A 15782-nucleotide genomic window follows, 5' to 3' on the forward strand; every position below is an offset into this window, starting at 1 on the left:
CCAAGGCAAAGTGAAGTGAGGAAGCTAAAATTACAACAGAGATTTGAGGAAGTTTCCTCGAAAGAAGATGGCACATGCCACTTTCTGTTGTTCATGCTGCAGTTGCCTTTGCCACTGAATAGCAGCTGATGGAATTAAAATTAACTCAGGAATTCCCAAGTGGGGGTTTGTGTGAACCTTTTATGGGTATTTAGGCTGCTGACATAGGGTTTTCATGCATGTAGTAAGAAGATGTGAGGAATTTCCCTTTCAGAGCAGAAGCTGCATCTTAATGATGGCTCTTTATGTCATCATAATTGTTTAGATTGTATTGCCTTATCAATGGTATAGATGCTCCTCTGTTTAATTTTAACTATGCTGCCACCAGTATTGGGCAGTAATTTAGTCATTTTTCTCTGTGTGTGGATATAGAGCATCTGTTTTGTTTTTCTCCTGCTAATCCAAACAAATGATTGGAAGGTAGTTGTTTACCTGTGGTTTTTAGAAGGGGGATGCATGGGCAAAAAAAAAATCTGGTAAATCATGCATGTCTAAATGTGGTATAATATGGTAGTTACAGCTGGCATAACCCAAGAATGTTTAAATGCTTGGTTTAAATTAAAAAAAAAAAAAGAGAACCAACATGGTTTAGTATTGGACTAGGATTTGGGAGTCCCAGGTTCAAATTCGTATTCTACCATGAACTCACTGGGTAACCCGGGGCCAGTCATTCTCTCTCAGCCTAATCTATTTCACAGGGAGGTTGTGAGGATAAAATGGAGAAGGGAGAATGATATATGCCACACTGAAGTTTTGGACAAAGGTTGAGAGAAATTTACTATGTAAGTGGAAATTATTATCTGGCATCAGATGGAGAACTACAGGTGACGGAGGTTTCTATATGAATATTGGAAGTGGGTATGCAGGAAACCCTTGGGTAGTATCTAATTTCGAGAGTTTTTTTTTAATTAAATGGGCACATTTAGTTGAACTGCATCATTGCATCCTCTTTTTCCTTGCACCCCACCCACCTCACTCTATGTTATCAGTGAAGCCTTGCAAATCTTTTAGTTGGGGTTGCCCATTTTAATATATCGATGCTGCGGCCGCCCACAACCATGGTTGGTATCATCACCTGCATGACAGCCTCAGCTCCAGCAGACCTTCTGTCACTGCCCACTCATAAGGGACACCCTGGGACTGAGGGCATGTACACATTCCTGAGCTGGCCCAAAGGAATCAGTCAGCCTTTTAGGGTGGACAAGTCTGTTCAGGTGGCATGTCCTGGGGCAGAAACCCACTCTGCTGCCATGTTGCAGAAAGCGCCACAGCATGTGGTGGCAGAGCTGGCCTTGCCAGTCAATAAGGCTACACTGGCATGCTTCACCACCAACCTATAAGTTGAAACAACTATTTTTCATATTTTCTTCCGGATATACTGTAAGTTATTAAAACCTGCAATAAAAAAGAAAACAGAATTAGAAAAGGCAATAGTATTAGTGCGTACAAAAAGTTACAATGGTAAAACAATAACAACGAAATAACCTCTAAACAAGAGATATCAGGAAATAACTTATAACCTTTTTTGTTCCTTTTTATGTTTAATAAAAATGTTCATAATAAAAATTTCATAGGGCCACTCCTAGGGGCAAATTTGCCTGAATTTGTGACCCAGGCAAGGTGGCAAAAATTCAGGCGAAACACCTGGTAGTACATGATAGTACATTATATTAGCAAAGTGTAATGTAGTAATTCATTCCCTTCACTCAAAATCCCATGGAATTACATATTCCCCAGAACTATTTCCTTTTTGTTCCCCTGAAAAAGGGATGGGGTGACAGTGTCTTCAGAGCTAGGAATTCCCACATTGCACGAGTAGCAAATGGTCTGCTTCATCAGATCGTGGGTTTATATCTGCTAGCAAAGGAATCTTTATCACAAATGATTCATTTTCCATTCAAAATTAAAAGTAATGTGCTGAAATCTATCTTACCTTGAGAGCCTTGGTTGTGGTCTTAGATGTTGTAAGGATGTGCATTCATACTGATAACAGGAAAGCAAACTGTACATGTTCAAATAATTTGTTAATATTATTTCAGTTTTTAGCGGTTGACCCAACATTGAAAACAAGTTCCAAAATTAAGCCAAAGAAGTTTGTATACTTGAATTTAATGTTTTGCTTGATTTTTGTAGTTGTATAAATTCATTTGTATTGTCAATGATTTAAAATGCAGTAAAGCAAAAGGAATTTTCCTTTGCGCATTTCTCACCCAGGAGCTTTTAAAAATCCAACTGGGACAAATACTTAGGTGCCCAAGACAGCACAGCTAGATATCTTTTGATGACCAGCCAGTTTTCTCAGAGGGGCAACTGCATATGGGCATAATTCTGTGAGTCTAGTTATACTGTGATAAGTTTAATATTAGGTTGTCAAAAATGGTGTGCTAACATAGTAGCAAATGGAGATAATTTCACTTGCCGATCAACATTCATATACACAGTAATGTTGGTAATTTATGCAGACACTTGAGCATACTATGAAAAATGATAAATCCCAGTATTGAACACACAGCAGAATATAATACAAATAATTAAATAGTGCTTGTTAATATGGGTTGTGTAGGTGCAAGTGTCAGATTATTTCTTCTTGTAGTCTGGATTTTATCAAGTAAAGCTAACAAATGGAATTTCAGCACTAAATGTGTTAATATTCTCACCGTAGGCCAAAATGATTTTAAGTGCTGTATATAGTATTACCAGAAAATTGTTCACTTAGAGCAGTGGTTGGCAAACCGCGGCTCGCGAGCCGCATGCGGCTCTTTGGCCCCTTGAGTGTGGCTCTGCCACAAATGACGCCGTGCAGGTCCCAGAGCTCTTGCCTGGCGCGCTTCCTTTCCGCCCCTTCTTCCCCCGCGCGCGCCAGCCGGCTGAGGTAGCCCGGTGTGCTGCGGCGCACACGAGAAAGAGAGCGCGAGAGGGTCTTGCGGCGAGAGGGAGCCGATTTCAACCTCGCCAACATTAGCGCTCAGAACGCCACGCGAACAGGCGCGCACGCGCAAACTTTTCTGTTTCCCCCCGACTTCCCGGTTTCTTCCTGTCCAGCACGCATGCGTGTATGTCACAAGACGAACCCTGCCGGACCCCGCTCAGATGTAACCACCCCTCCCAGATGGGAGGCTCCCGCCTCCTCAAAAGGAAAGGGGGGAAGGGACGCCAGAATCCCAGGCGGAACAGGCGGCAGCCCCTTCCCAAAGAGGCATATTTTCTCCCCAGGAGCCGAGAGCCGATGGAACCCCGCTGGCCGTTCGGGAGGGCTCGGGCCCGAAGAGCGAGGCCCCACCTACCTCACCAGTCAGGGGGAGAAGGAGGAACCCCGCGTCGGCTCAACCAGGAGCTGGCAGGAACCTGGGGAAGCAATTGGCCGCGGCCGAGCAATGTGGCCAGCCGGCCTCAGCCCCAACGCCCAGCTGAGAAGCGTCAGGGCACACCTCGGGTGCGCGTGGTTCGAGAGGTGTTGAACGTCTCAGAGACAATCAGCTGTATGCTAAAGTGTCTTAAGTGCGAGTTCCATAGGAAGCAATTGACTTTCCTAGGATATATTATCTCACACCAGGGACTGACTATGGATTCTGAAAAGGTGCAAGCGGTGCTCGGTTGGGAACCACCCTCTACTCGTAAACAGGTCCAAAGATTTCTCGGGTTCGCAAATTTTTACAGGGTGTTCCTCCCACATTTCGCTCAGATTGCGCTACCCATCACGAACCTCCTTAAGACTGAGGGAAAGGGGAATACAGCCACCTTACCCAACGCCCGGGTGGAGTGGACCCCCCAGTGTCAAGCCGCCTTCGATAGTCTTAAGCAGCTTTTTACATCCGAGCCTGTTTTGCAGCACCCAGACTGCAATCAACCATTCATAGTGCACGTAGACGTTTCTGACGTAGCGATGGGGGGTGCGCTCCTGCAGCGGGGGGAGGATGGGCACCTGCATCCGTGCGCTTATTTTTCTAAAAAGTTCACTCAATTCAAACTCAATTGGGCCATTTGGGAAAAGGAAGCCGCCGCTGTAAAGCATGCCCCGACAGTGTAAAGGCAGTTTTTAGACAGTTCCAAGGTGCCTTTTGAGGTGTGGTCCGATCACAAAAACCTAGAGGCCCTAACGGGGGCTCGCAAGCTGTCTGCGAAGCACGTGCGCTGGGCGGACTTCTTTGCTCAGTTTCGATTCGTCCTTAAATATGTACCAGGGAGGCAAAACCTTCTGGCTGATGCTTTATCCAGACTTCCCCAATATCCCACCAAGGTTGATAGGCCCACAGAGTCGCTCTTCACCCCTGCCCAATGAGGTCTGTTGCCCACTTTGGCCGTACAAAACCGTTCTCAGACCCGATCCCCACCGCCGCCGCTTTCGGTGGGAGGGGAGGCCCCACGCCCTACTGAGCCGGCAGCGCCGCCCATCTTGCTTCCTCCTCCTCCTCCTCCTCAGCGACTGACAGCCACAGTTCCCGAGGTGCAGGGACCCGAGCGCCCCGTTCAGCCGCTCCCTGCACCTGTGTCGGCTCCGTCTCCGGTCAAGCTGCCCGCCGGCACAACTCCAGAGGGCGTGGAAGGACTGACTGATTCCTTTAAGGAGACTCTTCTTCGCAGTTATCAAGTGGAACTTTCCTTGCAGACCCTTCCAGCTACTCTAATTAAACGCAGGGAGTTTTGGTACAAAGATTCTAAATTGTATGTTCCGGAAGTGTTGTGGGGGGAGGTTTTGGGTTTGGTTCATGGTGCCAAGACCGCCGGACATTTCGGATTTCTCAAGACATTGCATTTGCTACGGAGACAGTTTTGGTGGGCGGGCATGCGGTCAGATGTGGACTCCTTCATCCGCAGCTGCCCCATATGTGCAGCAGCCAAACGATCCCAGGGCAAGCCGCCCGGACTTTTTCAACCGTTAGAGACTCCCTCGAAACTGTGGGAAGTAATTGCAATGGACTTAATGACGGACCTACCCCCTAGTGGGGGAAAGACAGTTCTTTGGGTGATTACTGATCTGTTTTCAAAACAGGTGCATCTTGTACCCTGCGCAGGTATCCCTTCCACCCCGAAATTGGCCCGCTTCTTTGTGTCACATGTTTTCCGTCTCCATTCCTTTCCGCGCAAAATAGTGACGGACAGGGGTTCAAATTTCGTGGCCAAATTTTGGAAGGCTTTTCTCAAATTGGTCGGAGTGGAACAAGGACTGTTTAGTGCCTTCCATCCCCAAACAGATGGTCAAACTGAACGGGTGAATGCGGTGTTGGAATGCTATTTATGCTGTTACGTTAATTACTATCAAAATGATTGGGTAGACCTGTTGCCTTTTGCTGAATATGCTTATAATAATGCGGTTCACCAATCCACAGGGTTCAGCCCTTTCCAGGTTGTCCATGGTAAAGAGTTTGGCCCTGTTGGTCATGTCGATGTTTCTGAGGAGGAGGGGGGAGCTGAAGTGGCCGGATGGGTACATTCAATTCAAACAACCTGGCCATGGCTGGTTAAAAATCTGGAGCAAGCCAAACAGTGTTACAAGGCTCAGGCTGACAAACATCACTCCCCCGGTAAGGAATACAAAGTGGGGGATCTCGTCTATCTGTCCACCAAGAACCTACGATCCACCCGCCCGTGCGATAAACTCAGTGCCAAGTATGTGGGTCTGTTCCCCATTTCCCGGATTATTAATCCAGTGGCTGTGGAACTCTCCTTGCCCAAGTCTCTATAAAGAATTCATCCTGTGTTCCATGTCAGTCTTTTAAAACCGTATGTTCCTTCCCAAAAATGGCATCCTGAGCCACAACCCGAAGTGCCTGAAAAGGTGGTGGGGGGAGGAGCATTGTGAAGTAGCTAAAATACTGGATTCTCGCATTCGCTACGGTTCCCTTCAGTACCTGGTCCTCTGGAAACATTTTAGTCCTGCCCAGGATGAATGGGTGCACGCCTGTGATGTTTCCGCCCCCCGCTTAGTACAAGAATTCCATGCCACCTAACCTCACCCACGGTGGGAGGGTGAAGGGGGGTCTTTAGGGGGCAGAATGTCAGGAGCAGGCCATGAGGATGGTATGCGGTAGTGAGACTGTGCTGCTTCCAGGTGCTATAGTGCTATTCTGTCCAAGGCCAGTCTATGCCCCATGTTTAGTCTTCATAGATTCCCATACTGTGGGAATCGCCAAGTACTCCTTTTTGCCTCTTGGAGGGGGGGGTGCCTGGGTAACCGGTTATCTCCTTTTGCTCTTCCATATATGCTATGTACCTTGCCTTTGACCCTTACTAGTGTCCTTTTGAATATGGCTTCTGAAACCTGCCGATTCTACCCAATAAAACTGCTTTTGTGGATTGGTTGCCTGCTGAAGTCTGTTTAAGGGGGCCGCAGGTCTAGAGCTTACATAAAGCAAACCAGTGCTTTGAAATTGCAGAACAATAGTTCTGATTATTTATGGAAAGATGTCTAGTTTCTGAAAACCAACAAGACACTTGCAGAGTCACAAGACTGGAATATAGTCAATTGAGCCATAATAGCTTACCTCTAAGTGTACTTGACATTGTTTGTTCAGAGGCCATAACATGTTCAATGACCTTTTAAAATTTTTTAGTTGAACACTAGAGCAGGGGTAAGCCTAAAATCACAACGCATTTTCATGTGGCCCAACAATTTTGGGCAGACTTCGGAGAATCTCAGTTTAGCCGACATGCTGAACCTTTAAATATGATGCCAAAATACTAAAGGATTAGAAAGAGGGAAGCAACTTCAAAGGAAATGTTATTGCCTTTAAGTTCTCATAAGTAAGAAAATTGGAGAATAAGTGTAAAACATGTATTGTAAAAGTGTAAAAATGTAGTATCTTCTGTATTCAGGGAAGTTATATGCAAATTGTCAGTGACATAGGATGCTCAGATCAGCTGTTCATGAGATGATGCTCTTGTGTATTTTAACCACTGAACTATAGGCTTGCTTGCAGCAGCTTTATCTTGATAAGAAAGATATTATTGTGTGTGTTCAGCTTCCCAAACTAATCTTTTCCCCTAGTTAGTCTTCAGTATGACTTGTGGGTGCTGTCCCAATTTGACTTTTTGCTGTTAGACATTGAGGGAGAAGGGAGAAATCAGTTTCTGTTTCCATATGTCCAGGATAATGAGGTAGTGTTTTGGAGAGTGATTCTGAAAACCAGGATTCCAGAGAAGAATCTAAAGAGTGCTCTGCATGTTGTTGTTTTTGTGGTGGTTATAGAAAAAAAGGTGGTAGATTTGTATAGGTTTCAGATCTTTAGAAAAAGCGAATCCCAAAATGTTTGATGTATGTTGTAACTTCAGTAACAATAGTATTTGGCTAGTCAGTCTCTAATTATTACAGTTTACAAAATAAGTTTTCTTGGAGAACTATTTATTAAAATGGTCTCTAATTGTCTTCACAGGGTCATGGCTGATGCCTATGGATGTCCTATTAAGAACTAAATAGGATTAAGTCAAAATGGCCAGAGCATCTGGCTTACATTGATAGCAGGCTTGCAACAGGCTTGGGAGCCAGTGTGTCATAGGGGATTAACACATGGGCAGAATGTTCCTGGTTTGCTCCTCTGTTATCTCACAATATTTTAATCCCACAATATTTAAGTCTGGATAATCAAACGCATGACGCCAGCCTATCCCACATTAAGTCTGAAACAAGTAGCTGCTGGAGGCTCCCCGTGCGTTTGAACCAACCATATAATGTGGGATAGTTCGCAGTGCGGGATAGCAGGGGAGTGACATCGCCCAAGGATTGGCTGAGGGGTTATCCAATCAAAGGGCGATTCTCCCCTTTTTTTCTTGGAACACCAGCGTTCCGGTATACCATCGTCTCAACCTGTTAAGCATTGATCTTCTCAGGCATAAAATGGCTTTTTGGAGTGGGGCAGTGGAATGCATACTAGAGTGAGGGAGGTGCGTTGGTGCTACTGAAAAAAAGATGTGGGTATTTTTTTGCTGAGATGTTCGAAAACCGACAATCTGGTGAAGCTAGCATACCTCAGAAGTTTACAGGCATTGCAAACGAACTCACTAGTAGAAGCTGGTGTGGATGACAGGATGGATTGTGCTAGTCCCATGGGCTGTCATTCCAGTCCCAGAGCTCTGGGTTTAGATATCTTACTGGAAAATCCATTCCACATTTTCTTTGCAACTCTGTTTGTGCTGTAATGTATTTCAATGGAGCTCATGCAAGGCAATTGGCAATCCAGGCTCCTTCAATAGGCTATGCATCCTCTCCCATTGTTTCTAATCGGCTAGCCTGTCATTCATTTTAGTGCATCCCGACTTCACCTCTTTGCTTCCACCCACACCTGGAAACTAGCTGCTATGATCCCGAGGTGGCCAGCCCAGAGGAGAGGGGAAGGAAAGCCTTGTACATTTTTCAGCGTGCCACTTCAGAGGCTCGCAACAGCACAGCGGATGGGAACACACGTTGATCAGATTGACGGACCACGTTTTGCTTCCACCCAAAGCTGGAAAGTTGTGCCTTTTTCTTCCGAGTGTAAATAAAGCTGTGTTGTGAGGGCGAGGCAACAAAACTGGCTGGGCTTATTCAAAACAGGACAAAATGGGCATTTTAATTAAAAAGACGGGACGGCCAGGAAATGTGACAAAAAACGGGTCAGCCTATACAAAAGGAAGGTAGGACAGGACTGTGCTTCAGCTGCCATTTGCCTTGGGGTGGGGGCTCAGTCCCCCCTCGCAATTTCGGGGGGGGGTGGCTCGAGGGCTTGAGCCCCCCCAAAGTTTACGCCTATGTGAGGGAGACCAGTAAGGGGCGTGTCCTTGAACGAAAGGAGATTAGTAGCGGGCTAGTCATGTGATTACATGCACGCCGGCGTTCCAGTAATGTAGCGAAATTTTTAAAAAGTAGCGGTTTAGCACTGAAAAGATCGCTAGAAAACAGGGATTGCTTAACCCGGTTTTTTTTGCCTTAATTCGCTACTAAGGTGGGTCCGATGCGCAGCACTTGGACGGTCGTGCGTGTGGACCACGGAGATTCGCTACTATTAAGGCACAAAAGCGAGACAAATTGGCCGTGCGTTAAACCCCATAGTGTTTGGAATGTTGGACTAGGATCTAGGAGACCCTTGTTCAAATCCCCATTCTGCAGTGGAAGCTTGCTGGCCGAGCTTGGGCCATTCTTGCACTGTCAGCCTAGCCTGTCTCACAGGGTTGGTAAGGATGAAACGGAGGAGGGAAGAATGATGTACACCATTTTACTTACTTTACTTATACCCTGCCTTTCTCCCCAATGAGAACCCAAAGTGACCTATGTTGTTCTCTTCTCCATTTTATTCTCACATCAACCCTGAGAGGTAGGTTAGGCTGAGAGTTTCTGACTGGCTCAGGGTCATCCAGAAAGCTTCCATGGCAGAGGGGGGGATTCAAACCTTGTTCTCTTAGATCCTAGTTGGACACTCTAACCATTACATTGCACTGGCTTTGGGTCCCCATTGGGGAGAAAGGGTATAAATTAAGTAAATAAACAATTATGAGTTCTTTCCATCGTCTGTGCCCATGAATTCTCTCATACCTTCTCAAAACCTTTCTCCCTCTCACCTTCCACAATTCCCTTGGCCACCAGAAGCCCTCCTATAAGTGCATTCTGCTTCTCCAGCCTTACTTATATCGAAGCAGCTTCTCTGGTTTGGATATTCTCTATTCCCACTTGAGGGAGACGGACAAACGAAGTACATACTTCTTTAATGGCTATTGAAATGTCAACTAATATGGGGATTAACAGATCACGCTGCTAGATAATCTTTTCTTTTGATGGCTATAATAATCTGCCCCATTCTAGGTATCTTCACTGAGCTTTAGTGGAATATATAGCTATGTAAGCTTCAATTAGCTCATTCCTCCACCTCTAACAGATCTGGGAAAGGAGGGAGTCTGTGGGAATTGTACAGTGCCTGATTATTTATGGGACAGTCTACCTTTTGGCTGCCATGACTGGCAGTGCTGGAAGAGAGGGGTGTGTGGCAGTATGTTAGTCTCAAGGTGCCATAGTTGTTAGGTTGTACCCCTTGGCAATGGCTTGTGATCTATTTGTGGAGATGAAAAGTTAAAGAAACTCAGCTTCATGACATGTCTTCTTTTGTTCTTCTTTATAGTTCTGTGTGCAAAAAACTTGGTGAAAAAGGACTTTTTCCGTAAGTAAAGACTTTTTATATCTGTATTGTATGAAGTGTAATGTTTGATTGTCTCTTTATTGTATTCCTTGCCATAAACAAACCACTGTGATCCATTGATGCAAAGACTGGTGATCTTTCCCACATTCTCTTCCCCCCAGCAGTTCTTTCTGAAACCAGACAAATTTATTCTTAGGGTCATGAGACTCTCATGATCTAGTAAACCACACAGATTGGGAGGATGCAGTAAGAAGGGGAAAAGAGGAGCTTTTCATTCATTCATTCAAACCTTTATTGGCATAGATCTTTTAAGTACATTAATCAGTCATTAAAATACAGTATATAAATGATAAAATATCAATGGAATAGTTAAAATCTGTAATTCTTAGTGCTATGTAGTTCATTCAATAGTGCTTAGCTCTGTGGAGGAGCTTGGCACAGCGCTCCTAGAGAGTTTTCCAGGAATCTTGCTACCATCAGTGTTATATGCAGGTCCCTGTCCCTTAATAGGTAGCGCACTAAGCCCACATCTGTTTGGGCTAGACTATCCTTGAGTAATGGTAGCAGAAATTTCACGGGAGCACATGAAAGTCGCAGTATAATAGGACATGGGCTACCGATTCAGGTTGTCTGTTTGTACAAATACAGAGTCTCTCTTCATAAGGAGTTTTAGTGTATCTGCCTCTAGTCGTAGCTGTCGGGAGTAGGTTTAAGCGAGCCAACATAAACTGGCGTCTTAGCATTGGAGAGGTCAAATTTGAGAAATAGTCTGGTAGCTTGTGTTGAACCGGGTAAATGCCAAAATACAATGGTGAACATGTTCTTATAGCATTAGAATATACAGATTGACTTTCAATATCTAAAAGTCTTTGTTTTAGCACATTAAAAGCTTGAACATTTAAGAGAAAAAGGGACTCAAAGGGAATTCCTATTGATTTGATTTTCTGAACAATACGCGCTCTCAAAGATGACTGGAAACTGTCAGAGAGCATTTGCCAAACTAGACTTGCCTCTGTGGCTCTGAAATGCAAGCGGAGCCAGAATTTAAATATAGTCAACCATGCCTTAGACACTAACAGCGTGTTCCTAAGGTTTTCGGCTGAAACCCCTTAGGAGGAGGCGTGACCTCGCTGCCAGCGTAAGTGCATATAATATGGATTTACACGCACTTATGCTGGTGGCGACACCAGTCCCACCGGCGGCCAAGCGCCACAGAACCGCGCCTCGCCCCTCCGCCGGCGCAGCCTTTCCATGGCACAGGCCACAGTGTAGGGTGGCTGCGCCAACGCAGGAGGGGCATTCCGGGGGCGGGCCTAGGGGAGGAGCCGCCGGTTGGGCGGCTTCTTATCCCGGTTCGGCCCGGTACGCTGGTGCCGGGAACGACGGTGTTGCGCCTGCTTTTTAGCAGGCGCAGCCTCGCTGTTCCCTATGGGGCAAAAGCCCCAGGTTAAACAGAAAAAGCCGCGAAACGGCTTTTTTTTTTTTAACGGCGTACGCGAAACGAAAAAAGAGGCACAGCTGAGCCTCTTCCCCGCCATCTCCGTACGCTGTCAGCTCAGGAATGGGCTGTAAGAGATTTAATCCCAACTCTAGACATAGCACCGGGTAGGCGACACATTTGGGGATACCTAGCAGCTGCCTCACAAAGCGTGATTGAGTTTTTTCAATAGATTTAAAGCCCATTCCTAAGATTTGGGACGAATCTCTTTAGGCGATTACATGCACTTACACTGGCAGGGAGGGCAGTTCTGCCGGTGCCCAAACGCTGCAGAGCTGCACCACGCACCGCCGCCGGCACAGCCTCTCTGTAACGGAGGCCGCAGTGTACAATGGCCGCGCCAGTGCGGGGGGATGTTCCTGTGGTGGGCCGGGGGGAGGAGCCGCCGGTTAGGCTGCTTCCTGTCCCCATTCGCACCAGTACGCCGGTGCCGGGAACAGCGTTGCTGCGCTGTTCTCTATGGGGTGAAAGGCCCAGTTTAAACAAAAAAAAGCCGAGAGACGGCTTTTTTTTTGTTTCGCGGCGTACACGAAATATCTTAGAAGGAGGCATGGCTGAGCCTCTTCCCTGCCGTCCGTGTACGCCCTCAGCTCAGGAATGGGCTGTTAATGTTCCCTGTTCCCCAAATGGAGATCCCACATAGGAGCTGAGGGAGTAGCTTTACCTTGAAAACATGGATTGCTGCTGGCACAAATTGCCCTCCTTGGGAGTGAAAAAAACTTAAGCAACGTGCCTGTCTTTCATTTAAGCATATTTTGAGACTGCTTCAACTTCATTGACCAATTAAGATTAAATTGAAAGTTGATACCTAAATGACTTCACTTGTTTGATGGAATTTCCATTTACTCTCCAAGACATGGGGTTCCAGATCCTTGAGAAGACCATTACCTTAGTTTTCTCATAATTGATTTTTAGACTCTTCTCTAAGCAAAAATTTGCAAGAGACGGTTGAGACCTGTTTTGGTGCACGATAGAAGCACTGTATCATCAGCATATAATAAAAGGGGAATAGACATCAATGGAGCTTTGTTGATAGAGGCAGGATGATTTTGCCCCCTTCCCACTGCACATGGTTTTCACAAAAACAGTCATGTGACCTTGGAAATAAACTTTCCCATGATCAGAAAGTAACCCCTATGAGGAAAGGAGAGTGGGGAAGATCAATAATCTTCTTCCCAAGGTACTGTGGCATCCAGCCTGTTGACAGGGAGCTCTGTTATAATAATCTGATAGAGTCACTGTGGATTTAGTGGGAATATATCCATTTGATATATATATTCATTGGCAGTTGACATGCCAAAAAACAATATTATAAATGCAATGGCACAATCAATATCAATATCAGTACCTGGATGTGATCCAAGTGTTGATATTGATATTGATTGTGCCATTGCATTTATAATATTGTTTTTTGGCATGTCAATTGCGCAGAATTATGATGGAAGCATTTTGTAATGAATAATTCATGTCATGTTATGAAACTCTTGTTTATAGAATCAGAATGTAAAAGAGGATCACTAATATATTCTAACTGTACCTAAAATCTAATGCAACAATCAAAAGGGCTGCACACATGTACTTCTTACAAACAAACAATTGTTTTCAGAAGCTGTTACCACAGAACATACATTCTCACTTGAATGAATTTATGTGGAAATGGATTTTTCCCACCTCTCTGATTTTCTGCAGTTCATCATACTACCAGAAGAACTGCCCTTAAGGATTAAGAGTCCCTTGGGAAATCAAAAAACATTTCTGTCCTCCTCTTGTGTGTGCAGAAGTGCGTTTTGAAAATGCAAGGGCACCTTTGGACCCAACCCTACATTAATCACTGGCCTGCTTTTGAAAGCACTGTCTCCAGAAGAGGCTCATATCAATAAAGAAAAACTGGCCCTGACCTCAGGTTTGCAAACTAAAGTGACTAGACACAAAAGGCAGAGAAATGGAAGAAAACTGTAGAATTCAAAAAGCAACCTGGGAATTTGATACAAACGCAGTTGAAAAGAGAACTGCCGTATAGTGTAAGCAGTGTTTTCCCTCTGGAGAATTGGGTGTGAAATTATTAAAGGCCCTGCTTTGGTTTTGGGTACAACAAAATATTTGTAAATTAGTAATGGCTGTATGCATTCCTTAGTCTTTGGCATAGCTAGCTCTTTCAAAGAGTGCCCAGGTGTGTTGATTTTGGAGCTAAAGAAAGTTCCCATTCTTCTTAGTATTTGATTTGTGAAAACAGTTGTAAACAGCCAAGTTTCTTTTGGTATTTATGACAACTGCTTGTCTTGAGGTTCCCATGCCGTGTGCCCAAATAAACAAACTCTGAATTACATGTGTGGTAAAATCAACTAAAAAAAAAAAAAGAGAGATGGGCTTCCTTTGTTTATCTCCTTACAGGAAAGCGAAGTGAATCCTGTCTGTTCTGAAAGGTGCGAAGAAATGAGCTTCTTTTCCCTTGAGGTTTAGAGGGAACCTTTTAACCATTTTTTTTCTTTCTTGGGCAGGAGGAAGGTGGGAGGCATGGCAAGTGCTTCCTGGCCCCATCTCAGCCACCTTGTTAGAAATGCAGATGGAGGTATCAGGAGACAAAGCAGTGTGTCAAGCTCTCCCCCTCTTTTTCTCCAAGCAGGGATCAGAGACTTGGAGGTTTTAAAATGCTAGAAAGGGCTCCAGGAAGAAAGTTCCTGGAAGCTCCGGGAAAAGCTTCTGTGACCCAGGTTAACCTGGTCAGTGGGTGGAGAAAGGGAAGGATTAAAACTTCTGAGAGCCAGGTCTTTTTTGACTTGGGCACTCAGGGAAGACAGAGCTCATCTGAGGTCTGGAGAAGGCAGCCATTTTGACCATGTCAGTGGGTGGAGAAAGGGAAGTATTAAAACTACCGAGAGCCAGGAGAGAGGTCTTTTTTGGCTTGGGCACTCAGGGTAGACAGAGCTCATCTGAGGTCTGGAGAAGGCAGCCATTTTCACCATGTGCTGACCCCAGGCGCTAAAGAAGACTTCCAGGTAATGGAAACTCGATGGAAAGCCAACTAATAGCAATCAATAATGGTAAAGATACATACTTTTATTTCATGTTTACATATTATGTGTTTTCCTTACTTCCAACAGGGCTTCCTGATCCATTTGCTAAAGTTGTGGTTGATGGATCTGGCCAATGCCATTCTACAGATACTGTGAAGAATACCCTTGATCCAAAGTGGAATCAGCATTATGACCTGTAGGTGTCAATGTAGTTGATCAAAATGTTGCTAGGCTTTGAGCTGAGTAGTTAAGAATATTACTTTGAATTGAGAACAGAAATTATTGGAAGTAGGTAGATTCTGACAACTAGTACTCTGAGGCCTGATAAAGATGCAAACGTTTATTGATTTTTATTAATAGTTTCATTTTAAAAAACTAAGGCACAATTAACAGTTTTTAAGGGGTGCTTTTCATCTGTAGCTATCAAAGAGCTTTACTAAGCAGTTGAGTGTTCTTAGTCATTCTTGTGGTGGCTGATTTCCACAGACATGGATGAATATCTGCACTACCTTCCATCCCCATCCTCAACCCTGTTGTCTTTTCACTTTATTTCCCCGTCTGTTTTTGTTGATGAAAATTTCTGGGTAAAGTTTTTTGCATCAGATCAATTGGGCTGTTGTGTTTTGTTTATAACACATCAGACGTTTTGGTGCTGTTTCTAATGTTTGAAATCATAGACCTATTGCATTGCTTATTAGATCTCTTATGCTATTGGATTGCATTGATTTGCACCATGTAATCTGCCTTGAGTCTCAGTGAGGTATGCAGGCTATAAATAAAGTAAATAAATAATTCTAATTAAGCAATAGTAATATTCTTTAGAAAAAGAGAAGAGCTGCTATTCTTACAGCATATTAATTTTGAAGTGTCACAGAACCTCAGTGCCTGAATAACTGGTGCTACGTAGTCAACCAGAAGTTTCCAGATACCACCTAAGTATACAATAGCCATTCAGTGTTCCTTACTGCTGTTTAAACAAGTAGAAAATGCAAATTTGGCAACTGTTTTCTTTCCACTGCTATTAATTATTTAAGCAGAAGTTATTTGTATTGCAATCTAATAAGGAAACTCAAGGAAAATGGAGCCTTGTTTACTCACCGTGAGGGCTCCTTCTGCTCTGAGGCTAAAGGG

At 44.6% G+C, this 15782-nt stretch overlaps 1 protein-coding gene across 1 annotated transcript in view; it reads left to right on the forward strand.

Moving 5' to 3' along the window:
• Positions 1 to 15782, forward strand: part of SMURF2 (SMAD specific E3 ubiquitin protein ligase 2) — a 141231-nt gene that overhangs the window by 52888 nt on the left and 72561 nt on the right. Inside the window, exons 2-3 of the mRNA XM_056851890.1 lie at positions 10122 to 10160; positions 14739 to 14847. Coding sequence (XP_056707868.1) covers positions 10122 to 10160; positions 14739 to 14847 — 148 coding nt within the window. The remainder of the gene's footprint in view (positions 1 to 10121; positions 10161 to 14738; positions 14848 to 15782) is intronic.

The sequence above is a fragment of the Euleptes europaea genome, chromosome 1, assembly GCF_029931775.1.
Source record: "Euleptes europaea isolate rEulEur1 chromosome 1, rEulEur1.hap1, whole genome shotgun sequence".
Lineage (NCBI taxonomy): Eukaryota > Metazoa > Chordata > Lepidosauria > Squamata > Sphaerodactylidae > Euleptes > Euleptes europaea.